The following is a 26,297-nucleotide window of genomic DNA, read 5'->3' on the forward strand; positions in this document are numbered from 1 at the left end:
TCGGCGGTGACCGGGAGGGGGGGGGGGCTTACGGGGGCTTAGCTCCCCCAAAATAAATAATTTGAAGTTGAACCCCCCCTAAAAATATTAAACAAACAATACCATACTTTTGTACAATTTGTAAAATTGTTATCAATATTTTATATTCTAATATCCACAATTATATAAGTGTATTTAGTACATACATATTATTTACTAATTTATTCTGTCACTAAATTACCAATACTTTCACTAACAGTTTTATATATAAGTATAGATGTTATTATGGATCAATAGGGCCCCCCGCTCTTCGACAACACATTAAATAGCATTATAAATCATAAAAATAAATATTTTCAATAATATTTTTACTTAATATATTTTATTTTATTTAAACATTAGACTATAATACATTTTTTTTTAAATAGACGCACTGCACGTCGGGGCCCCTTGAGCCAACGATTAGCGGCCCTCTGCAGGGACATTGCCCCGGCTGCCCCTGTGGTTGTTGCGGCACTGAAAACAGACAGCGTGGACTGTTGCCAAATAATAGGCAATAGGCCAATGCTGCAGACACGTATTTTATTTCCAACATGAAAATGAAATCAAATTTAATTAGTAAAGATGTGTTTAATAAAAACATGTATGACGTAGAAAAAGGATATAAAAGTGAACAAACGGCAATTTTTCTGGTAATACTAAGGCTTAGGCAGGGATTATATAAGTATTAGCCATTAGGTACCTATAGCTAGGCACTGAATATACCTATTATTTTAATCTACACTACCTATATATTATTATTGTAGGGATTGAAATTAATATTATGAATTTTCAAGTAAACCTATTTTATAGTTGGACCAACCTTGATTTAAAATAACTACCTAGGTAACTATATACCTATAATATACTACACGGTGTCCCGTGAGGATTTACTTATTGCGATATATCCTGAGATAATAAATATGTCATAAATCTGTTTTTATTAGATTCGCGTAGACAAGGGCTACTGGGCTACAGCACATGTATTTTATTTTTTATTTCATTACATTTTTTGGTAAAAAGTTAAAAAATCATTTTTTAATTTTTGATAAAAATAAAGATACCTTCATATATATTTTAAACTTTTATAGAGTTTATTTTGCTGAAAATTTTGACCTTTCAACATTTATTTTCATTAATCACGTATTCCGTGATTTTTAACAATTTTTTTTGGTCAATAGAAAAAACAGTAAAATACTGATTTTTACCCGGGAGACGAGTCCCCCTCTACGGCTAATGGGTTTATCCTCACGGGACACTCAGTATAATATACCATGTATATTGTATAGCAGGCGTGCCCAACCTTATTTAACTTGCGGGCCACATTCGAAATTTATATTTATACTGCGGGCCGTATATGCTTCATGGTTTTTTTTTTTGTTCATTTCGATAAAATATAGACTAGTTATAGGTATATCTATTATACATTTTATCGGATATAATATTATCTTTGTTCATTTATTGAATTTATGACTCAAATCGTATATATATCGTATATAAATTTTTTTACACCTATACAAATTTCTAATTTTTATAAAATGGTCACGGGCCGGTTGGAACACCTTCGCGGGCCGGATTCGGATGTTTTTGGTAAAATCGAAAAAATTTAATTATTTTAAAATTTCAAAAAGCTGTAACTCATTCAATTTTAGGTTTAGAACTATGGTCAATGGATCAAAATTACTTAGAATAAAATAATCTATCCATACCCGGTGACAAAAATAGGTGTTGCAATTAAAAAAAAATTGTATTGCGCATGCGCAAACTACAAGAGTTAAAAATTTGAAATTTTTCCTTAAATGTGTACTTCAGTACCCCTTAGCTATTGCAGCAAACCGTATTTCAATCTAAGATTATCGGGCTGAGATATTTAGGGGTACATTTAAAACGGGACACACTGTATACATATACATATATATATATCCACCTTGGCCGTACTAAAACGGAATAACAATTGTCAAATAGTATTATTTTATTGTTCTGTGATATTCATGGACCTTATACTAAATAGACGAGCCTTCCGTATAGGTATATCAAAAGCACTACGAGCCGCGGTGAGACATAAGACACAGTGATGCAGCAAAATTTGATGTCAGGTTTACCACTCTGTACAATCTCTATTGCATAAAATAATATTGTATAGGTACTCCAAATTTATATAATATTTAAACACGTTTTTTTTTGCAAATAAATATCAACTGTATTTAATTGTAATACCTATACATATAGTTATTAATTATATAATGGATTATGAGTACAATATAATAATCAGTATAATAATATAATAATATACCTATATAATAATATTATATATAAAATAATATAACATAATATTAATCATACTATAACAATAAAAATCACAAAAATAATTCAATAAGTGACATGTACCTGGACAAAGTTGTTTTTAATCTTTTGGGTGTACTGCTCTCACTACTATACTGCATAATTGTTTCATCATCATCAGTTGTTAACTGTTTGAATGGTTCGCCGTTTTGACTAGAATTTAAAATAAAATACTTCATCATATTTATCCCACTATTAAGACAAAAAAATCTCTTACTTGGGAATAGCATCTTTTTTAAAATTCCTTTTAAATTATAATCATTTGATAAAAAATGGTCTGAACAATACATAAAACAGAACATAAAGGAAGTAATAGTTTGATATTACATGCAACCATCCATTTCTTTTTTTTTATGACATTCGTCATTATAGGAAATCTAACAAATTTAAAATATTTATTCCACATTTTTGAACAAATGTAGGTATCTCAACAATTATAGGTAATACTTAACATTAATATGATACTATGTAGTATGTACTTACTTATGGAATTTTCTTTCATTTGTTTTATCAAAATCAACCAAACATACTATACACATTTCCTGGGCATTATAAAACAATTAAAAACAAAATATTGTTGTGTTTATTTTGAGACTTATGTAGTAATGTACTATAAGCATAGACAACGCCTAGACCTTAAGTTAAAGTAGGTACAAACTACAAACACAAAGTACAAATAAAAAATGTATTATAATTTATATTTTATAATATTTTATTGTACCAAATGGCAAATACTATGTATAGAATACATAGTATTTTATCGTACTTTATGTCGGGTAACGGTTTTAAACATATTGTACTCATTAATGCGCATGTGCGCCGTACACGGTGTACCGCCAGCAGCGCCCTCTCGTCAGATCGTTCGAACTGCTACTATTGCCCGTCTAATTAATAATTATAAATTACTAAATTAGTATAAGGTGTATGCCTCTATGGTGATATTACCCTCGATTTAAGATATACATATACTTAAATAAGATATATAATATTATTATAATAAGATATATAATAATATAATAAGATATTATATATATATCTTAAATCGTAATATTACCACACAAAAAAATTTACTTAATATGTGATAAATGATGATACCATAATGCCCGACCGGGGCCCGGGAGCAAGGTTAATATAAATTTATTTATAATATATTTATTTATATTTATTTTTCTATATTTTATATTAACCTTGGCCCGGGAGGTCTACAACTGCTGATAATACGTGATAACGTATCTATGGTGTGTAGAACAATTATGCTCGAATGAACCATGAATATAATAATAATTTTATAGTAAACTGTAAACATTATAGCATTTGCATTATGCTACCTACTTCCGTGACGGTCATTGTTGACATTTGTTAATCGTGGGCCGCCGCACCAATAGTAAACAATAGTAATAAATAGGTAGGCTATTGTACCACCCACCTACCGATAACAATAAATAATCACAATAAGTCAATAATATTTACTGTTCGGTTCGCGGCGGAAGGATAACGTAAACAGTACCGCGAAAACACGAAATTCGCAATCGCATCCGATCGGTTGTTTGCTCGCCGACGACATAATACAATAACCCCGAAAACTCGCGTGCTCGAGCTATGAACGACGACGACCGCAGTCGACAGGCAAAGCTCGACGATCTGGACATCACCAAACGGGAATTGGACAGCATCGGCGAGGCGTTGAAGAATGAACAGTTCCGCAAACTGCTGTGCGAGTACGTGGACGAGATCAACGACCCGGAGAACCGAGCGCAGTACGAGCGGGAGGTAGAACAGTACGAACTGGAACGCGGCACCCGAGTGACGTTCGTGCGGCCGCAGCCCGGTTACGTGATGAAGACGAGCGCCGACGGCGTGCGGAAGGTGTTCATCAACGTGTGCTGTTGCGATGTGCTGCAGAAACCGACCAGCCGTCCAGGTAGCGGTGGTGACCATTGGTCCCTGCCGCATTGTCTGTCACCGGTACGCGAGGACTACGACAAGGCCCACAAGCCGTGCGACGTGTACGATGTGGTGTTTCATCCGGACGCGCTCAAGTTTGCCGCACACCGCAAGAATCTCAAAGATATGGTCGAGGACACGGCACTCAGTATGATCGAGAAGAACAACAACGTGGTTTTGGACAAGGCTAATCTCAAGTATCCGAGAATTGCGTTCAAAGGTGTTGCCCGGTCATTGGTCATACGTAAGTCGATCAAGGATTTCCAGCCTTCTGCTGAATTCCAGTCTGCTGAATTGCCCGGGTGTCCTTATAAGCCACCAGTTGACCGACCGGTTCAACATTATGATCTGGGCGCATTGAAACAAAAATCACTTTTTACTGTTCCTAAGTACATAATAAAATATCGAAACGACATAGACATTCACGAACATGGATATAATATGCATTGCAAAATGAATGCGGTCATACCAAAAAAGTTAATTGTTGAAATCAACTTACCGCTTCTGGACTCTTCAGCCAATGTAGAGCTTGATGTGCTCCCAAAAAAATTAAACTTAATTTGTCATAAGCCTTCAAAGTATAAACTCGATATTAGTTTGCCGTATAGCGTAATGGAAAATGAAGGAAATGCTACATTTGATCAAAGCACTAAAAAGCTAATTATATGCCTCCCAGTGTTGCGGTCTGAACCATCACTAGATTATGTAAAAAATCTTATTAGTGAGGTTGAAATGTCAAAAGATGAAAATGATCATGATTTTGATATTGATAATAGTAATTTAGATGCGGTTGTGATCAATAATGAAATTAACAATGACGTTCAAAACTGTAATACTATGGTTGTTAATAAAACTACAATAACTAATGGTCATGACCATGTGAACTCAAATGATTTTAAAGATATCACTGTCTGTAATAGCTATAATAATAGTAATATCACTGAAAATGATGTGCACTATATCCTTCCAGAACATGAATTTATTTTTGAAAATAAATGTTTTCTCACGCTCAATGTAAAAAATGTAGATCCAACATCGATTGATGTGATAGTTATTAAGGACAAAAATTTGATCTCTGGAAAATTCCATTCCATTGGTTCGGGATTTTTCCCTATATGGTTTGCTTTTTGCTTAAAAATTCCATCTGAATCGAGCTTATTAAAGTCTAATGTCCACATATTACTTTCTGATAAAAATGTTCTACTACATTTTTCCATACATTTTAAACCAGACAATAATCAATACTGGTATGGACTTGACCAAGAAAGCTTAAAAATTCAGTGTATTGAAATAGAAACACTTCAGGAAAATTCAAAACCTTTAACTAACAGTGTTACACTTCATCTGAATGATAGTGACGATGATGATGATGATGACGTATTTGACAATAGTAAGGAAGAAGATGAATTAAATAATCAAAAACAACAGAACATCAAGAAAAATGATGATGATTATCTGGGCAAAGATAAAAATGGTAAAACATCCAAGGAAAAAAAAAAAAAGAAGAAAGGAAATAAGATTCAAAAGTCAAACGCTATACCAATAAATGTTACCAACAGTTTACCAGAAACTATTAAAACAATAAATTTCATACCTGGCTCATTACCAATTGAATTTAATAACATCAGACCAATGATTGTAAGTGATTACACTGTGAATAAATAATATATATTTTTTTTCTAAATTTACAAATGTTTAAATTCTGTAATATGATTTCTTTTTCCAATAGCGTGGGATCTTAAAAAAAAGAGCTTTGTCTGAATGTAGTACCATAGATAACACAAATTTATCTCCTCTAATCAACAGTTCATCTGTGGACAACGTAGACACTGAAAGTTCAGATGTACTGGGGTCAAGTATGAATGATTTTAATTCAAAAAAAAACTGTTCGTTTTAATGATCACGTCATCGAAAAAAAGATTAAGTATGTGTTATAAAATTTCATACAATATTTAAATGGTATCCCTTACTACATAATTTTCGATTTTCAGTTTCAATATTAGCATAGCGGCACAAGCAAAAAAACACAGACAACGTCAACAGCGTAAGCGAAATATACGAGAATATAATACTCCCAGTGAAAGCGAAGCGTCTGAAGCTGAAGACAGATCATATGGATTACTTAATGTGGTTTCAGAAAGTGATGTGACCAGTGTGTCAGAAAGCAGTGCTGGCGAAATGTCTGATGACAATAGTAATAGTATACCAAGAATTGTATCGTCAAAAGTTACAGTTGTAGCCGACTCTAAGAAAGACCATAAACGACGCAAGAGTAAATCAGCTAGGAAAAACGCTTCACTTGCCAAACAGGCATCTACCAACAATTTGATATTTCCTATTGAATATTGAGCAATATCAACACCAGACCCCTGTTTTATTACTTAATCAATCATTGAATCATAATATGTAAAACATTTATTTATGAAATTACTTATTTTGGCTTATCAGAGATTTTCTTTGGGTGCGTAGTGTTTTATTTTTGAAACATTCATTACACATAGTTTTTATTTGTAAATTATTATTGTCTTGTTCGTTTTTTCACCTTTATTGGTTGATTATATATTTTGTAAGATGTTTTAGTCTTTTTATATTGAAATATATTTGTCCTTGTTATAACCAAAATGCTTGTTGGACTTGATTTGTGTTTAGTGATCTCATCAATAGGACGTCCTGTTATTCATATGATCATATCAGGCAAACAATTGTTTTAAGTAAAACACAATAGTTAAAATTTAAAGTTTTAAAATTAAAATAATTTTAAGTGTAACCATAGTCAATCATTGGGTTCACTAATTAAATACGTTAGGTTATAATATAAACTTGATGGAATATGTTTTAGAATGTTCTATAAATTTAATCAAAAACAAGAGTGTTTCTTATAAATTTTGTTATATTTGTAGTCATTGTTGTACTGCACAAAATTGTAAAATTCATTAACAGCAAGTAACAAGAAAATAACTTGATGACACAGTGCCAGTTGTTGTATCATAAGCAAAAGCAATTTGCAAAAATACTGAACATTATTTATAATAACATTTTCCTATTGTTTTCCATCATAATGTAATAAGTATAATTCTGCATTTTTTTTTAAGAGGACACTATACTGGTATTTGTTGTCTATGTCTTACAAGTACATAACTTAGCAAATTAGACATAACAATTATACTTAGCAGATTGCATTTAGATTCATTACCTTAAAATTTAGAGAAAATCAACGTAATATAAAAGTTGATGAATAGAGTATTATGTGCGTTTGTACTTAGGTTATTTAAGATAGTTCAAATTTTTAGCAACTTTTGCATCCATAAAATTAAAAATACTTATAACAGTTATAACTTATTTAAAAACAGAAAAGTTTGAAAGAAACTCACATACATACACAGAAATGTTCTTACCATCAAGTTTCATAATAGTCAATTCACTCTAATTACTAAGCTAAAGATGCTAAAAACAATACAAACTATAATTAAAATGCAATTTACTAAACTTTTTTAAGGTGTACAATTTCAATAAGTGTTTATTCATTTGCAGTATTAATATTTAATATTTCGTATATAAAATAAATAGGCAAAAATTTATATTGTTTTTTAATATTTATAAATATAAAAATAAATTATCTAGAATACAATATGTCATATAATGCTTTTTGTGATGATTAAATTGTTTGATAAGTTTGATTTGCATCTATTTAGCTTAATATTACTACGTTTATATGATGGCATTAAAACGGTAATTAAACTGGTATTATATTCTTAAACTACATAGTGTAAGCGTCTTAACTGTATTAATGGTTTATAAAATGTAAATAGTTTTAACACCATCATATAAACCAGGGGTGGCCAACCCAAATGATCTTGCGGGCCACTATGTAAATACATAACAATCCTGTGTGCCAGATATTAAATTATAAAAGTATTTTGCCCCAATATAAAAAAAAATGGAGTAAACATTATAAACAAAATTAATTATTATTATAAAATAAGTTTTGGTGTATTAATTATTTGAAATAAACAGAATGAATTATTATTATTGTTTTTACTATGACTCATAATTTATTAACATAGATAATATGTATTACATATAATAGTTTTTATTTATTTATTTTACTATTTAGTGAGATATTTGTTTCTCAACTCGTTTACTAAGCTTTTTTAAATATAAAAATAATAAATGAAATTATTTTTTTTTTGGTAAATATTTGATAAATGTTCGCGGGCCTCAAAATTTTCCAAGGCGGGTTGCGGGTTGGCCATCCCTGAAATAAACGAAGTAAGTTGTAAAAAAGGGTTTAAAAAATGTAAACCATTTTAAAACTTAAAACGCTTGCACTATGCAGTTTAAGAATTCAAAATCAATTTAATTTCAAACTGTTTTAACACCATCATATAAACATAGTAATTGTTATAATAATGAAACAAACAAAACATTTTATTAATATATCAAGGTTTTTAAAATTTTTTAATACAATTGCCTAAGGTCAAAAGATAGAAAATATGTTTAGATATATTAAAAAGTCAAATTAAATCATAAAACTGAATATGTAAATAAATTGTAAGTCAATAATAAATCGGACAAAATAAACTTATTGTAGACTAGAGTAATCATTCTGCTTCAAAAATTATAAATAAAACATTTTTACATTTTTTAAAAACATAAATAAAACAAAGTTTGTGAATAACATAAAAAGAATCATTAAAAATAATTTAAACATTGATATCAAGACGTACAGAATCACTAGTCTTATTAATCATTACATTAGTTTGTGATTTAAAAACTTAAATTAAATAATTTACTTTATATTTAATTAACTAATATAATAATAATTATTAATTATCACTTTTCTATCTTTGGCAGAGTTAATCAAGGTAACAGTATAAACGTTATACCAATCATTGGTAAGAATATTAATACAAATTGTACAAAAAAAAAATATATATACTAATGTGTATAAGAGGTCGCGATTACACGTGTAATGAATCACATGAATACCCATGTTTTCTTACCGATGACGGGCTTAAAGCCCGTGTTATAAAAGTATATGTTATATAAATACCCGTGACCTTAAATACTCATATATTTAAATAAAATCGTATTTCACTATTTTGTAGTGCTGACTTAAGATTACTCCACTTTCTGAACTCAATATGACCAATATACATATCATTATATATTGTGTTCACTACCTCTTAGTATATGTTACTCTCTTATATATTATTATACTTATAGTTTATAGTGCTTATGCCTATATAATATTATACAATAAACGAATGCATCATACTAATTTTTAAGCATAACTAATAACTATAAAAATAACTTATAATAAATGAGTATTAATATAATTAATGTGTTGTGCTATTTATTCTTATAAAGACTCGTATAAAGAGTAAGGAAAAGTTAGCAAAAAAAATATTTATATTAAAGTATATCTGATTGAATTCTGAATTAATATACAATATACGCACGGGTATACACGGGTATTATACACGAAGATATTAAATATACGGGCTTTAATATATTTTTTGCCCGCGTATCCGGGCTCCGTGTATTCTAATACCTGTTCACAACCGCGACCCCTAATCTGTATACAGTGACATATGAAACATAAAACTATGTATGGAGGGACATCAGTGAATCTCTAACCTTTTTTTCAATACTAAATATGTTAATACCTTCAATAACAAGTAAATAGTGACAACAACAAGTAAATTAAACCAATACTTGTTGACTGGCATGTCTAAATCTTTTAATATATTTGATGGCGAAGAGCTGTAACAGTAAAACTGAAATATTTTTCAGAGTTTAAATATTATATAATAGAACTTTGAATCCTTTAAATATGTCACTATGTCAGTAAAAACATACTTTAGGACAATATAACCTGGATCGATCCAAACCATAAACACAATGCACTATTCCTTCCATGGCATGTTTCATAAAAGAAATGTCAAACAACCATCGAAAAATCTCTGGCGTGTCAGATATTTTAATAAAAATTCCACCAAACATCATCCATGGCATGAGCAGGAAGCTCGTTAGAATTGTGCTAAACTATGAAGATAATATAAAAAAAAGTAATCAACACAAAATAATGGTTAATGTATATGTATTATAGAATACTCACTTTTAAATCGTTGAACAATGTTCCCGTTAACATGCCTATGGTCTGTGATAACAGTCCTACCATTATCATCATGAGTATATACAATCCAAACCTTGGCCATTCAAGTGGCTGTCCAGTGAAATAGTACAAGACTACACAGTACAAAAAAGTACATAAAACCTGAAAAGTAGAAATTATTTGTTATTTGTGTAAAACAAATAATATTAGGGATACATTTTATGACAGTGCTACATTGGATCAGCGAATGTTTAAAAAACAAACCTTAGTTTAGATATTTAAGAAATGTAGTATGTAATATTAAACTAAATATATAATTCAGTGAGTAAATATATAAAATTGAATTAAATATGTTATGAATTAGTTTCAGAAAAGTATACATATACATTTATCAGATGTATTAATATTAATTTAAACAACTACTTTTGTAAGATCCGTTCATCGTCGTTCCACATTATAAATTATAATATTAACAGATACACATAATGCAATGAGACAACGATTTGTATATTTAACATAATTACAATATCTTAGTTACAACTGCTTCAAATTCACATCAAGGAAAATATTATACAATTACATTATCATAACCTTTTTATATTTTATAGATAGTCACTACATTACTCAATAACATAAAATCTTATTTTGTTATTCACCCGCTAGGTGCGGGGACTGTCAACTAACAGTGTCCCCAATCACATACATTACAACTTTTTTTTTATATATTTTTAATATATACACGCCATAATGTAAATTTTTTCACTATTATACAGATATATCTTCAATGTTTTATGTTTTCAAACAATTACCTGAATTGGTAGATCTATTATTGTGAAACTCAGATAATATGATGACAAGGAATACCACTGGTTGAAATGCTCTTTTGAAAGTATTGGAATTTCTAAGGGAACTTCAACACAAATATTACAAATATATTATACATGTACTCACACAAGTCTATGAGTGTATATTGAATGAGCTTATACAAGATGATTCATCAAGCTAGCTCATCCCTTTTATACTTCAATAATACAGAATATCTGAATTTTCAAATTTTTTAAAATACTTAAAGACCACATTTTAAAATTATTGAGGTTTTTATACTACATAATGAGTGTCCCGAGTAAATAAAAACTTTTGTTTTTAAAATAAGAAACCTTATTTTCTACTGTAATTTATTTAGTAGATAATTTTTCTGAAGATGTTGACATATCAGAACCAAAATTAGTACAAGTACTTATTTTTTGAGTTAATTTAACTTTATGTACTAAGAATTAAAGGTCCATAATAATCGAGTTGTAAAAAAGGAACTATGGTTATTTAATTTTAATAATTGATATAAAGCTATCGACAAAAATAATTATTAATTTGTAAAAATGGCCCAAGTTATACTTAAAAATAATTAATTAATATTAGATCCAATATTACACAAATTTTAAATTTTAGTGAAACCATTTTCAAGGACTATTATTCTTAGTACAAACATTTTAATAAATGAAATATTACTCTATCAAATTTTGAAATAGGTACATCAACATTTAAAAAAATATATCTATTAAATAATTCATATTGAAAGAGGGTGAGGGGTTCTCATTTGAAAAACAAAGTTTGAATTGCCACAGGATACAGGTACATATTATTTAGAAATTCCAAAAGTCAGAATTTGAATTAATTCATTATTTAAGGAAAAAATTGCGATGGATATTATAGGTAAATCATCCAATATATATGTTATTAATTAATAGTTAATATCGCACAAAACTTACAGTTGATTATCATTGATGAACTAGCAGTATACATAATAAATAGCAAACTGAAGAACAATAACATTAGATTATCGTGTATAAATGATGCATTAATACCAACACCGAAGTAAATCCAACCATATACAGCACTAACAATAATATGAACCATCAATCTTGTAATAATAAACTATAAATATAGTAAAACACTAAGTATTAATATGCATTTATATAATGTATAACTACATTTTATGTATAAAAATAAATTTAAATTTCTATTATAAATACTTTTTCTCTTAATGTCTTAACTGTACACCTATGCGATAAAATAACAATTTGAATCAAATTATTGGTAAACTGTTTATTTTTACATTCGTCATTGATGTTAACAACTACCAACTGATCTTCTGAAATTAGAAAACCAGTTTTAAATGTTGAAATAGAAAACTACTTAGAAATTGAACTGTTACATCAGACATTAAGCTCGCTTACAAAAACAAGCATACATAAAATTATATTTTATGTATACTACACATCTGCACCACAATATAATTACTTAATATAAGGCAAAGTTTGCACTCGCGTTATATAATATAGGTTAACATAAACAACTTAAATAATAAATTGTTTCATTTTAATCAACCTTTAATTAAATTTTTTTGATATGTATTCTTTAACCATTCTGTAGACTTTCCATTATCGATATATTTTACTAATTTTTCAGTTTGATCTCCATACTCTCCAAGACTTATTTCAATAACTGTTGAAAATACCAATTAATTTACAGTTTTCATAACAATTTAAAAACAAAAATTCAATAAATAATAATATATACTAACTGTAGTCTGCAGCATTGTGATACAATGGACATCTTAAACCTTGGACAGCCATATAATCTAAAAGATTTGATGTCAAACCATGATAAATACATTGGCCAGATGGAGTTAGTACATAAAGAATGTCAAATATCTTCAATTGTGAAGCAGAAGCTTGGTGTATTGTACAAATGATGTTACGGCTAGTGTTTGCTAGCTCCCTTAAAGTGGCCAACACTTGATTTGCTGACAAACTATCTAATCCACTAAATTAAATTATAATTCATATTATAATTAATCCAATCATTGAAATTTTATATTAAAACATAAAAACATAAAATCATAATTTATCATTTATTAATTGCAAATTTATTTTTAAAAAAACTCTAAAAATTAAACATGGTATTATTATAAACATATATGTTTTATTTTACATTTAGAGGATTTCAGCATTGCCAGCGCTTTTTTCTCTCTACCTCTGACCTAGCAAAATATCCGTTTACAATAATTATTTTAATCATAATAATTTATAAAATTAGAGTGAAATGACCTTTTTTAAAATTTAAAAGTAAGGTTATTATCTGTCTAGAGCATCTATCTAAAATTTTATACAGATTGTACAAATTAAAATAAATATGACAAAAATAAAAATGTAAGCGGCCCACAAGTGATTTTCAAAAATTATATTTGGCCCTTTCTTAAATCCTAGTGAGGACTGCTGATCTAGAGCATCTCAAAGAATACATTTTAAAGGGAGATGAATATTTTAAGATGTATAAACAGCTCATAATTTTAAAATACTTATAACTTGCTTTAAAATAATAATATAATAAAAAGTCAATGAGATGCCCTCAATAATAATCTTAATTTAAATTTCATAAGAGGTCATTTCACTAATTTTAGAAATTATTATGATTAATGTTATACTGTTATAGACATAAAATTTGGTATGATGAACGTGAGTCGAAGAAAAAGAAATGTGCTGACATCCGCTTGATAAACAAAAATATTATCATAAGCAAATAAACTCACCTGGTTGGTTCGTCAAAAAACATGATGCTTGGATTATGGACCAGTTCTAATGCAATGGATAGTTTTCTACGTTCGCCACCAGATAAATTCATTGTAGCTGTGTCTTGAATTTTAAGCAGATTCAAATTTTCTAAAATCAAATCTATCTGAAATAGTACATATTAAAACATATTATGTATTTCTTGATAGATTAATGCAATAACTAAACATTTTAATTTTATACCATTTTAAGCCTGCTTGCGTTTAATGATAAAGTCAAGCATTTCAACTTTAATGCGAATTCCATAGCTTCTCTGACTGTTAATTGCACATGAAGTTGGTCTTCTTGCATAATGTAACATGATTGTTTCTGAAACGATTCCAATACTTGGGGTTTGTCATTTATAAATATTGTTCCACTATATCCACTTGTCCTATAATTAATAAATTAATAATAGGATTATTTTTAAATTATAATTATTCAAAGTGTATATTTAAATACTAGTTTTGTGAAAACTATGTACCAAAAGTATACTATAAAATTAAATATATTAGTTATAAACACAATAGATAATTTTCAAAACAAAAATATTAACAAAATTATATTTCTTATTTAAGAATTATTCTGGAATTAAAAAATACTAATATTAAATGTACCGTACAATTTCTCAAGTCAAAAGAGGAAAATATAAAAATTTTAATTTTTAAAGTAATTTACCTATAACCCGATAGTGCATTTAATAATGATGATTTTCCAGATCCCGAACACCCAATAATTGCACATAGTTGACCTTGATAAAACGCACCACTTAGACCTTTTAAAATAGTTTTCTTTTCTGTAGTAAATAAAATATTATTAAATATATTATTCTTATGATGTTAGTCTTTGCTTATTATTTAAAAATATACCTATTTTAAATGTATCCGTCCAATTGTTTACTATGTATGTTATATCTACAAATCTTAAATCTAATCCTTTGTTTGAAAACCTTGAATTCAGTTCCATGTCAATTTATCACCAAATGTATAATATATATTAAATCTCAACCAAACAAGTTTATATAGACATTATCTGTCTATCTTCAATAAAAATAATCATTAGGTAAGTTCAAAGGTCAGTTTAATAAATAAATGAGTAGAAATGAGATTACCTATGCTTGTACTCTACATTTGTAGGTAAGTACTGTTGATAAATTTACGTGATTATAAATCAATGTCAAATATTTAAAAAGTGCCAGTTAAAACATATAGTATAACTTAATTCAAAATTGGCAAATAATTAAATTATTCAGATTATTACAACTTGATTAAAATAAGTCTAATTTAATTAACTATTGTACTACAGTTTACGTTTAAAATTTTAAATTCAGAGTCTGACATTAAAAATTACCATTACAGAAATGTAAACATTAAAGTTATAATGAACTTTAATAGAGTACTAACTATTTTTATTGCTATATCCAAGGCGTTTCCCAGCATTCTAGAGAGTGTACGTCATATTCTCATTCCTATTGTCCATGACAATTAAGTTCGATTAGTTTTAAGCATTCTTAAAGTGACTTTTTTTTGTAGGTACGTGATTGTTCAGATTTAGGACGACGTTTTATTGATTGCGGTAACATACAACTTTACATTAAAAACGATGTACCTACCAAAAATAATACATTTCTTTAACTTAAAACGTATGAGGCATATTATAGGCTTGAAGACTGAAATACTTGAGGTTAATTGATCGTTGAAGAATGATAAATTATCTCAATAATTCTGTCGACACTGTCTAGTAATGTAAAATCACGGTCTTAAGATTATTAGGTCTGGCAACTAATCCCCAGTTGCGTATTACCATAGAATATTATAGAAGCGACACTCGCCCCTCCACTTTCATAATTTTTATTTCGTGGCGGACTGATTGATGTTGTAAGCTTGGCGGTAGGACATGATGTTAGGAACGCATCTATCGTACTAACTTTTTATGTTAAACTTAAAAATGCTCAATTTTTCCAAAAATCGTGTTTATGAATTAAAAATATCAATACCTAAACATTTTGGAAATTTTTATTTTTCATTCGGTGTGTAATGACATAAAGAAATGTTTAGTGTTAAGTAGAATATTGTTTCTTTTTATAAGATTTTCACTCGTTTTCTTATATGTAGCGATTTTGTTATTATGTTGTAATTCAAAAACGAACACTGTAGATACACGAACATTTCACTGAATGTTTATACTGGCATTTTCTAAACATGATTAAATTTCCAAAAATTTTCAAATCTTTTTAAGCTACTTATAGACATTTTAAATTTTCAATCTTTTTAGTTTTTTTTTTTTATAAATGACAATAAAATTTTATTCGTTGGGTAAAAAGCCTCTAAAATTTAATATAAGGTTCCCCATAAATTTATATAATAGCAGTTGGAAAATATTAAAAATACATAGACACAATATTTTTTTATAACCATTTAAATTCAAATAAATTATTTAATAATTATTTTGTAGTTAAAAAATGAATCAAACAACAAGCATGGGAGCATGCCACTTGCTCTAGTTATACTTATTATATTATGTTATTTTATTTCTAATTAAATGTTTTAAAATTTAGGTGTAATATTTGGATTCAAAATATTGGTTTAAATGATACATTTAGACTTTCTCAAAAAAGAATCTGCTCTGATCATTTTGACTCTGATTGTTATTTACTTAATACAAATCGATTAAAATTAAATGCAGCTCCAAAAATGGCAAATTCTGTTGAAATGAACAGTAAATTGATTGAGGTACCAAAATGTGCTACTCCTCAGCCTTTTGAACATATATCTGATCCTGATGTTACAAACAGTAAGTGTAAATGTCAAAGATATTACAATTTTCAATACATGTTATTAATTAAGTTTTTGATTTTAGATTCATTTTTAAGCCCAGTTGCCCAATTTGCAAATGCCTCACACAAAAAATAGAAAGTTGCAAATTTTATGTAATTTATAAATATTGTTATGTATATATGTTTTTATTTTATAATGTAGTTAGTAATTTTGTATAAGAACATGGTCTGTAAATAAAATAATGTAAAATGTACTTACTGTTATTAACTGGTTATACTATTATGTTAAAATTTGTTGTTATATCATTTCATTATCTAGTTTGTATAATTTGTATTTAAGTAAATTGTAATTCTCTATTTCCAACCATAGAACATTAATGTTCTAAGCTTTAACACAAGCTTGTCTCATACCTTTATAGCAGGTAGTTGATTTGTAAAAATTTGTAATAAATTGTATGTATTAAATAAGACGTACTACCTATTATAGGTACATTAATAAATAAATATCTGAAAAAAAAAACTGCTTACAATATTATTGAATAAAAATCTTTAAAAATATACTATCCGTGATCCGTCCTATATACTTATAACTCATATCGTACAATTCGTACATCATTAAAAAAAATTGATGTAATATTATAATTTATAATACTCTTGTCGCACAATTATCAACAATAATGATTTGTCGCACAATTATCAACAGGAATGATGTTGTAAGCTTGGCGGTAGAACAAGAAGTTACGAACAATTTCAAGGTCAAGAAATATTCTAGACCCATTAACATTGGCCGCCCGAGAGTGTCGCTTCTATAATATTCTATGGTATTACCAAACCGGCTAGAGCGCCAGCGCCGTATAAAAATACCCTGTTTTCATTGGTTTATTCGAAAAAACCGCTCAAATATATTATTTTTCTTTTATTAAATAGGTATTAAATTGATAACGTTAAAATAATATTAACTCGTTGGTAAGTAGTGGTTTTGTAACTTAAGGAAATACAATTTTGCCCTGGTTGTTATGTTGCACACTCACGACTCATTACCATAGATAAAAGATTAATGTATTAATGCTCATTACCGTAATGCCATTTTAAAATTTTTAATTAATATAATAATATCACAACAATGTACCTACACAGATTATATGAAAACAGATTGTGCACTAAGACGTAAACAAAAAAATGCCCTGATATAAATCTCCGCCAGAATCAATGTGACCATTTGATGGATTAAAAATATTTGAAACATATCGTATACTGGTGGCTCACCTGATAGTGATATCCGACAAAACAAACCTTTTAAAAATACGGATGCTCAAATATCACATTTAAATTTAAAATACATGGAAAACTTTTTTAAAAAATTACAGGTATTTAACAAAAAAACAAATGTTGAAGTGACAAACAAAATGAAATTGATCAGAGGTTGGTTAATTTCAATCTCAGGTTTATTTACATTGTAGCAGGATTCATTAAAATTTACAAATACTGATGAAAATTATGTTTTATACAGGGTTATTCTTTTATCAAACAACACTCATTATTTGAAAAAGTATCGACTTTTTTCAAATTTTTTTTTTTTCAAAATTGTAGATTTATGCTGTTCTAGAATTGTATATCTTTTTTATATTTTTCACCCTTATATTTATTAGGTAAACCACTGTCAACTTTTGATTTTCAAATGGTAACCTATACTTAAAATTTAATAATTGAATAAAACTATTTTTTTCATTAATTAATACGTTCTAATTTTCATTTTTCGTTAATCCGTTGATGAGATATTGCTCCTCAAAGTTAGGTGGTTTTGGGAGATAGTTATAGTGTGTAAATGTGTTATACCACTTATACCTCGTCAGTAGATACCGCAGCTATCAGGATTTTTATGTCCCAGGGCAAAAGATATCACACTTTTCAAATCAATTCAAGTAGTAGGTACAATAAGCTTAAGTTGTGCCCCTAAATGTATTTTATAATACCCATTTGACTGGGTGTAATGTAGTTCGCCCCACTGGTCATAATAATACTTATCTAATATAAAGACCAGAAGTTAAAAGTAATACATTCGATATCATTCGAACCCAAGATATACCTAATAGTGATAAATGATATTAATTCATAATTGTACCTACTAACTCGCTACATTAACTTATTGTCATGATGTCATATTTTAAGTAATCGGACCATTAGTGTCACTCGTGGTGCCGTGGTGGCATACCTACTCACGTAGTCACGTCGTATACCCCCGACGACCCCCCTCCATATCTATGGAGTACGCCGTAACCATAGACATAACATTATGCCGTGACGGACTACGGATAAGAAGACAGAACAACACGGGTAATACGATATGGTTTATTAGGCTGATTTGCGATTAGGTAAAATCGTGAGTAAAACTAATTTTGATCAGCTGTTATTTGTTTTGTACGCTGTGGACGATTAAAGTCTGGTACCATGGTTACATGATATGGAAGTAAACCTTATACCTGGTTAACGTAAATCACATACCAACAATACGTTGAGTGAATAAACGGTTATAATTTAGGTTAAGATTTTATAAGACAAGTCATAACAACAATATTTGAATCGTGAGTCGGTAATAAGTAATGTTTGCGCCGCAAAACAAATTTATATTGTGTCATTTATGTTATCATATTCATGTGCATGTATCGGTGCGTTCCACAGTTGCAGCCTTGTCGGCGGACGCTTATCAGGCGTTCGTGTGCGACCGGCCAGCTGTGGAACCATTATCAGTGTTCTAGTTTATTCGGTTATGTTCAAAACTTAAGTTGTTTCGGTTTGTCATGCTTTCAGTGTCACAAAGTTTCTAATTTTTCCATTGTTCAGTGTTTAGTGTGGTGACACTGAAAGGCCGTTCTTTTGAGTTTCTTCGTGTGTTTTTCATCCGTTACATGTAGAAGTCCATTTTCTTCGCATTTTGTCGCTGTCCAGTCAGCATTGTTTTTCGTTCTTCATGTTCTGTTTGCAGTCGTCCCAAACCACGTTGTTGTGATTTTGTGAATTCGTCGTCTGGTAATTATCGTTCTCAGCATTTTTATTGCGTTCATTCATTTGTTTATCCCCAGTTTAGGGTGGTCAAAATTACCAGCGATTTGTGTCGTGATTCAACGTGTTTTGGTGTACCTCGTTGCTCGTGGGGACAGTAGCGTGTGCTAAAGATCCTGTCCCGGCTGCATTCAGTGTTTCATTGGTGTGAGTTCTTCGTGAACAGTTGTCGGCACACATTCGCACGTACGCAGGGTCAAATTTTTGTTTTTATTGTAACTTATTTGACATACTTACAGGCCCTGGTGCGGTAGCGTGGGTGTAAAACCAGGTGTGTGTCTCAACTGTTATGTGAGTATTGGTCGGCCAAATGTTTATGTGTATGACCGACGGGTCTTAGGTATGTTATATTAGTTACCATTGTTATTTCATTGATATTATATTATTTTGTTTTCAATAAACCAATTGTTACCACCCATTATTATTATTATGTTATTTAGTATTATTTTATTTGAATGCGCTGAGGTAGTGCGCCATATTATGTTGCCTACCTCACAGTCGTGAAGGCACCACTTATTATTATTATATTATTAAGCGCTGAACGCGGCATCATTTTTGGTGACCTCGACGTGATATGTGGTGGTAGCAATTATTGTATTTCTAGTAGTGTTATTTGATTTTTATTGTATTTCATTGTTTTCTTATTTTGTTTTTTTTGATTGTGAGATAAGCACTTAGTGCACTACATTTATTTTGTATAGCAGCAATGGGTGAAGAAAGGTCGTTGAAGTTAGTAAAAAGGAAACTGAAGATCATCACCACTGAACTTACAGCAATGTCAACATTCAGTTCTCACTTTAACGCTTCCACTGATGACATAAACGAAGTTCGTGTACGGCTCGAAAGCCTGCTTGATACAGTTGACAGATTTGAATCGCATCAAACAGAGCTTGAGGATCTTGAGGATGAGGTCCCTGATAACCTACGGATTGCTGAGAGGATGGCGTTTAAAGACCTCTTTTTCAGTGTCAAATCATCATTAATGAAACTTGTGAATGCCAATCAAGAAAACCGTTCAACGTCACCATCTTATAGTGAAGTCACTAAGTACAATGGGGAAAATGCTATGAGGTTGCCTCCAATCAATGCTCCAAAATTTACTGGTGATTGGCAGATGTGGACATCTTTCATTGACTCATTTAATGCCATGTTCCATAATAACAAAACTTTGGCACCGGTTCAACGTTTGCATTACCTAAAGAGTTGCTTAGAAGGTCAAGCGAGTGATGTCATAAGATCAATACCCACGACTGGAGAAAATTATTTGCAAGCTTATAACACACTTGTTAATAGATATGAAAACAAGGGTGCCATTATCCAGTCACACATAAGGTCACTGTTGGAAACTCCAAAGGTACACACCGCATCAGCCACAGATTTACAAAGGTTACACCATCATATAATGTCAAACATCAACGCTCTTAGGGCTTTAGAACAACCAGTTCATTCATGGGATGCGTGGCTCGTAACTCTAATTTGCAATCGAATGGACAGTAGTACTGTCGGCGAATGGCAGCTTCATTACAACAGTAAAGAATTGGCATCATTTACTGCAATCGAATCTTTTTTATTCAACAGGATTGCAGCATATGAAGCTGGTGACATGAACGACTGTAAGTCTGCATCTAAACCAGTTCCTGTGAAACCTCCAAGAGTAAATGAAAAGAAAGTATTTTTTACTAAGCATAGTGAAAATAAAGCAAAGTGTATCATCTGTAACACTGAACATTTTTTATTTCAATGCATGAAATTTAAAAACTTGTCCATCAAAGAGCGCAGAGAAACTGTATTCAACAATCGACAGTGTTTTAATTGTTTGAAAGCTGATCACCAAGCCCGGCAATGCAAGTCATCTTCATGTACTCGATGTAATAAACGGCATAATACTTTATTGCATTTGGATCATGAGGAATCGGTTAGAGACACACTTGGCAACCATGAATCTCAGTCAGTTCAGGATTCAGATAGTGTACCTCCCAATGTAGTTGCTTGCGGTATTGTTGACCGTACACTACAGATTCAATCAAATGTTCAGATCATACTGGCCACAGCAGTGGTTCATGTGTGTGACGCGGCAGGCAATATGAGGCAATGCAGGGCGGTCCTTGATTCAGGATCACAGCTATGTTTTATTACTAACAAGATGGCACGACGCCTAGGGTTACATATCATCAACAACACAGTACCCATTTCTGGCATCGGACAGTCAAAATCAGCAACCAGCAAATGTTGTGTTGGTACAGTGCATTCCCGAATTAATCAGACAAAATTCCAATTACAATTTCATGTGTTACCTACAATAACGGGTGATCTTCCAACACAGACGTTTAATTCGAATCAATTTAAAATTCCAGATAATGTACAAACAGCATTAGCCGATCCTAATTTCAACAAGTCTGGAACTGTAGATATACTCCTAGGGGCTGAGATATTTTTTGATATTTTAAAACAAAACAAACACAGGGTATCAACACATACAGCTTTCCAGGATACTGCATTCGGGTGGATTCTGATTGGTAAAGTCAATACACCAACATCTATGTGCTCAGGTGTGCATCCAGGTACTACATGCCAAGTATCTGCATTATCATTGGTCACGTCAACAGTGTTATCACGTCAATGTGAGGAAGAAGAAATTGTTGAACAACATTTCACTCAGACAACCACTCGCAATGATAAAGGTCAATTTATTGTCAGACTACCACTTAAGGACCATCCCTCGTGTATTGGCAATACAAGTGGCATAGCAAAGAAACGGTTTTTGAACCTAGAGAATAAATTGGTAAAAAATAGTGCATTGGCAAATGAATATGATGAGTTCTTGATGGAGTATTTAAAATTGGGTCACATGGAACAAGGTGGACAGTATTACGATGATCAGGCTAAAGGATACTACATACCTCATCATGCAGTATTCAAAAGCAATAGCATTACTACAAAGACAAGAGTGGTGTTTGATGCGTCTGCGACAGGGTCTTCGGGCAAGTCTTTAAATGACATACTTATGAAAGGACCTGTTGTTCAACCAACGTTATACTCTACCTTATTACGTTTTCGAATCCATCAAATAGCACTGACAGCGGATATAGAAAAAATGTACAGGCAAATACTAGTTCATAGCGACGACTGTCAATTGCAAAAAATTGTCTATCGTTCAAAACCAACTGATAAACTCCAAGAGTTCATTCTAAAAACAGTGACCTACGGAACAAAAACCGCTCCGTACTTAGCTACAAGGTGTCTAGTACAGTTGGGAAAAACGTGTAACGATTCAGAAATATCTCAAATCATTCAGCGGGACTTTTATGTCGATGATTTGTTAACAGGTGCAGACACTGTTGAAGAGTGTCATAACATCTATCAAAAACTCACCAATATATTAACCAGTGCCCAATTGCCGCTGAGAAAGTGGTGTTCAAATTCATCGATACTCTTATCTTGGCTACCTACAACCACAGATGCAAATTATTTACTACCATTGTCAGAATCTGAGTCAGTTAGCACTCTAGGTCTAATGTGGCAACCTAGTTCAGATAGTTTTTGTTACTCCGTGAAGCCATGGAGTCCACCAAAGTGGATGACAAAGCGCAGTCTATTGTCAGACATCAACAGTATCTACGATCCCTTAGGTCTTGTGACACCGGTAATGATAAAGGGAAAGATTTTTGTTCAGCAGTTATGGTATCTGAAAGTCAATTGGGATGACAAGTTATCAGAAGATCTATGTTCAAAATGGAAAAGGTTCTACTTAAACCTACAACAACTTGACAAGTTAACAGTACCCAGAAAGGTGATCAGGTCAGATAGTGTCGGTATTCAAATACACGGGTTTTGTGATGCTTCGCAATTGGCGTTCGGCACTTGTGTGTATTTGAGAACAGTTGCTCGCGATGGTAGTGTTAGTGTTCACTTATACACATCGAAATCTAGAGTAGCGCCTATGAAGGCCACTACGATACCAAGGCTTGAACTATGTGGAGCTGTGTTGTTGGCAGATCTTATTAATGAAGTTCAGATGGAATTGTCACAACTAGGCATTACAATTCCGTCCGACAATATTTTCTTATGGAGTGATTCCACCATAGTGCTAGCATGGATTACTAGTCAATGCATTTTCCATGTTTATGTTGCAAATCGAATAGCCCGCATTCAAGATTTAACGAAAACAAACCAATGGCATCACGTTCCCACAAATGCTAACCCTGCCGATTTGATATCCCGAGGTGTTGAGGTACAAGTATTGTCCGAATCTGCGCTATGGTGGCATGGACCACCTTGGCTTAGTCAAGAACCGACGTCATGGCCCAACTGTCCAATTCTACCAACTGAAATCCCTGAAACTAGACCAGTGAAATTGGTCCTATCAACACAACAAGCAGCTAATGAACTCATGAGTAGATACTCCAATTGGAGTCGGTTGATTCGCGTAACCGGGTGGATTATGAGATTTTGCAATAATGCCAAAATACGCAAACATCAACAGGACTTGAGATCCACCCACCATTTGTCCGTATTAGAGCTAAAAACTGCAAGAATAATTTGGGTTCGACAAGCTCAACGTCAATCATTTCAGCGAGATATAGACATTTTATCACAGGGAAATCAGCTAAGTGGCAGCAGCAAATTAAGATCTCTACATCCATTCCTAGATAGCGATGGGCTGATTCGTGTTGGTGGACGGTTGTCAAATTCGACTCATTCAAATTCAAGAAAGTATCCTATTGTACTTCCGTCAGACCATTTAATTACTAAGTTAATCTTCAAGTCTGAACACGAACGTCTTTTGCATATAGGTCCTCAAGGACTGTTAGCAAATATTCACATCCAATACTGGCCTCTACGAGGACGTATCCTTGCCAGGTCCACAGTACACAAATGCATAATATGTTTTCGAGCTTCACCAGTTACCTCAGCACCAATGATGGCTCCGTTACCACGAGAGCGGGTCACGGTAGCGCGACCATTTACACACACTGGAGTAGATTTTTGTGGTCCTATATCGATTCGGTCGGGAATACGTCGTGTGTCTGCAGTAAAAGGTTATATAGCAGTGTTTGTATGCTTTGTAACGAGAGCAATACACTTGGAAGTGGTTAGCAATCTCAGCACCGAAGCCTTTTTAGCTGCACTGGAGCGATTCATTGCTCGCAGAGGGATATGTGGTCACATTTATAGCGATCAAGGAACAAATTTTGTGGGAGCACACAAAGTATTGCAAATGTGGTTCAAGACTAGTACAGATAAATTAACCATTCAAGAAAGAGCAGCAACCAAAGGTATTGAATGGCATTTCAACCCCCCGTCCTCGCCACATTTAGGTGGACTATGGGAGGCAGCAGTAAAGTCTGCGAAAAAGCATCTATCAAAAATATGTCATAGTGCATTGCTCACGTTTGAAGAGACTGTTACACTCTTATGCCGCATTGAGGCAATTCTTAACTCTCGACCACTGACGCCATTGTCTAATGATCCATCGGATTTCAACGCCTTAACTCCTGCTCATTTTCTAGTTGGTGAATCTTTAGTATTCCCACCTGAACCTGAAATATTGACAAGCCATGTCAATCATATCAAACGTTGGTCTTTGGTCAAGGGAATGTATCAAAATTTTTGGAAACGATGGCTTCTGGAGTATTTACCTCAATTGCAACGTCGGAACAAGTGGTTCAATCCTGGTAAAAAGGTAGCTGTAGGAGACTTGGCATTGTTGAAGGAGGACAATATGGCTGTAATGAAGTGGAAGCTAGTCAGAGTGGAAGCGATTCATCCGGGTCCAGATGGAACAGTTCGTGTGGTAACTGTAAGAAATCCTAATGGAACTTTACTAAAAAGACCAATGGTTAAAATTGCTGTATTACCAACATCTCAAGAGTCAACAATCTAGTCATCGTACTTCTGTTATTATTCAAATTGTATTCTGTTATTATTCAAATTGTATTCTGTTATTATTCAAATTGTATTCTGTTATTATTCAAATTGTATTCTGTTATTATTCAAATTGTATTCTTATATAGTAACATCTTGTTATTATTTAGGTGTTTTTTTTTTTTTTTTTGTTTTTGTGTTAAGTGAAGTATCTTGTCATTCACTACATTTATGTTACTATACAGATTGTATGAGTCTATAGTTATAAATTTTATGTATTGTGGGTGTTGCAAAACTCACATGGTATCTATGTAGGGGTAATGTTGTATCTATGTAAGGTTGAAAGTTTTATAATCTTTCAAAGGGGGGAATATGTTTGCGCCGCAAAACAAATTTATATTGTGTCATTTATGTTATCATATTCATGTGCATGTATCGGTGCGTTCCACAGTTGCAGCCTTGTCGGCGGACGCTTATCAGGCGTTCGTGTGCGACCGGCCAGCTGTGGAACCATTATCAGTGTTCTAGTTTATTCGGTTATGTTCAAAACTTAAGTTGTTTCGGT

At 31.4% G+C, this 26,297-nt stretch overlaps 3 protein-coding genes and 2 long non-coding RNA genes across 13 annotated transcripts; 3 read left to right on the forward strand and 2 right to left on the reverse strand.

The window, feature by feature from the left end:
* Window positions 1-2,406: 2,406 nt before the first annotated feature.
* Window positions 2,407-3,472, reverse strand: LOC149054329 (uncharacterized). Its single transcript, XR_016192270.1, has 2 exons — window positions 2,579-3,472; window positions 2,407-2,514 (listed from the first exon to the last, which is right to left on the reverse strand). It is a non-coding gene; the product is annotated as an uncharacterized LOC149054329 (long non-coding RNA).
* Window positions 3,473-3,666: 194 nt separating this feature from the next.
* Window positions 3,667-6,927, forward strand: LOC149054330 (protein kintoun-like). The gene is given in 4 exon segments (XM_089230260.1): window positions 3,667-5,943; window positions 6,035-6,181; window positions 6,183-6,229; window positions 6,297-6,927. Coding segments are annotated over 4 exon segments (2,535 nt in total). The 5' UTR covers window positions 3,667-3,960; the 3' UTR covers window positions 6,655-6,927.
* Window positions 6,928-7,177: 250 nt separating this feature from the next.
* Window positions 7,178-15,842, reverse strand: LOC149054331 (ATP-binding cassette sub-family G member 4-like). 9 transcript variants are annotated; one of them, XM_089230263.1, is made up of 14 exons: window positions 15,435-15,770; window positions 15,143-15,174; window positions 14,901-15,067; window positions 14,710-14,827; window positions 14,236-14,425; window positions 14,013-14,158; window positions 13,005-13,246; window positions 12,809-12,925; window positions 12,454-12,572; window positions 12,190-12,355; window positions 11,233-11,333; window positions 10,427-10,585; window positions 10,168-10,353; window positions 7,178-10,085 (listed from the first exon to the last, which is right to left on the reverse strand). In XM_089230263.1, exons 3-14 carry the CDS (start codon window positions 14,995-14,997, stop codon window positions 9,930-9,932), a joined length of 1,797 nt encoding a protein of 598 aa, XP_089086389.1. In that variant the 5' UTR covers window positions 14,998-15,067; window positions 15,143-15,174; window positions 15,435-15,770; the 3' UTR covers window positions 7,178-9,929. The 9 variants fall into 9 exon arrangements, with proteins under 9 accessions (XP_089086389.1, XP_089086388.1, XP_089086387.1 ...); XM_089230262.1 differs by having other exon boundaries at window positions 14,901-15,071; XM_089230261.1 differs by having other exon boundaries at window positions 14,901-15,639; window positions 15,710-15,842.
* A 95-nt stretch (window positions 15,843-15,937) lies between these two features.
* Window positions 15,938-17,628, forward strand: LOC149054332 (uncharacterized). Its single transcript, XR_016192269.1, has 3 exons — window positions 15,938-16,060; window positions 16,589-16,824; window positions 16,891-17,628. It is a non-coding gene; the product is annotated as an uncharacterized LOC149054332 (long non-coding RNA).
* Window positions 17,629-20,573: 2,945 nt separating this feature from the next.
* On the forward strand, window positions 20,574-25,751 carry LOC149054333 (uncharacterized). Its single transcript, XM_089230279.1, has one exon. It carries the CDS (start codon window positions 20,574-20,576, stop codon window positions 25,749-25,751), a length of 5,178 nt encoding a protein of 1,725 aa, XP_089086405.1.
* The last annotated feature ends 546 nt before the right edge of the window (window positions 25,752-26,297 follow it).

This window comes from Diuraphis noxia, unplaced genomic scaffold (genome assembly GCF_037042655.1).
Source record: "Diuraphis noxia isolate RWA-SAM2 unplaced genomic scaffold, SU_Dnox_SAM2 contig0007, whole genome shotgun sequence".
Taxonomy (NCBI): Eukaryota; Metazoa; Arthropoda; class Insecta; order Hemiptera; family Aphididae; genus Diuraphis; species Diuraphis noxia.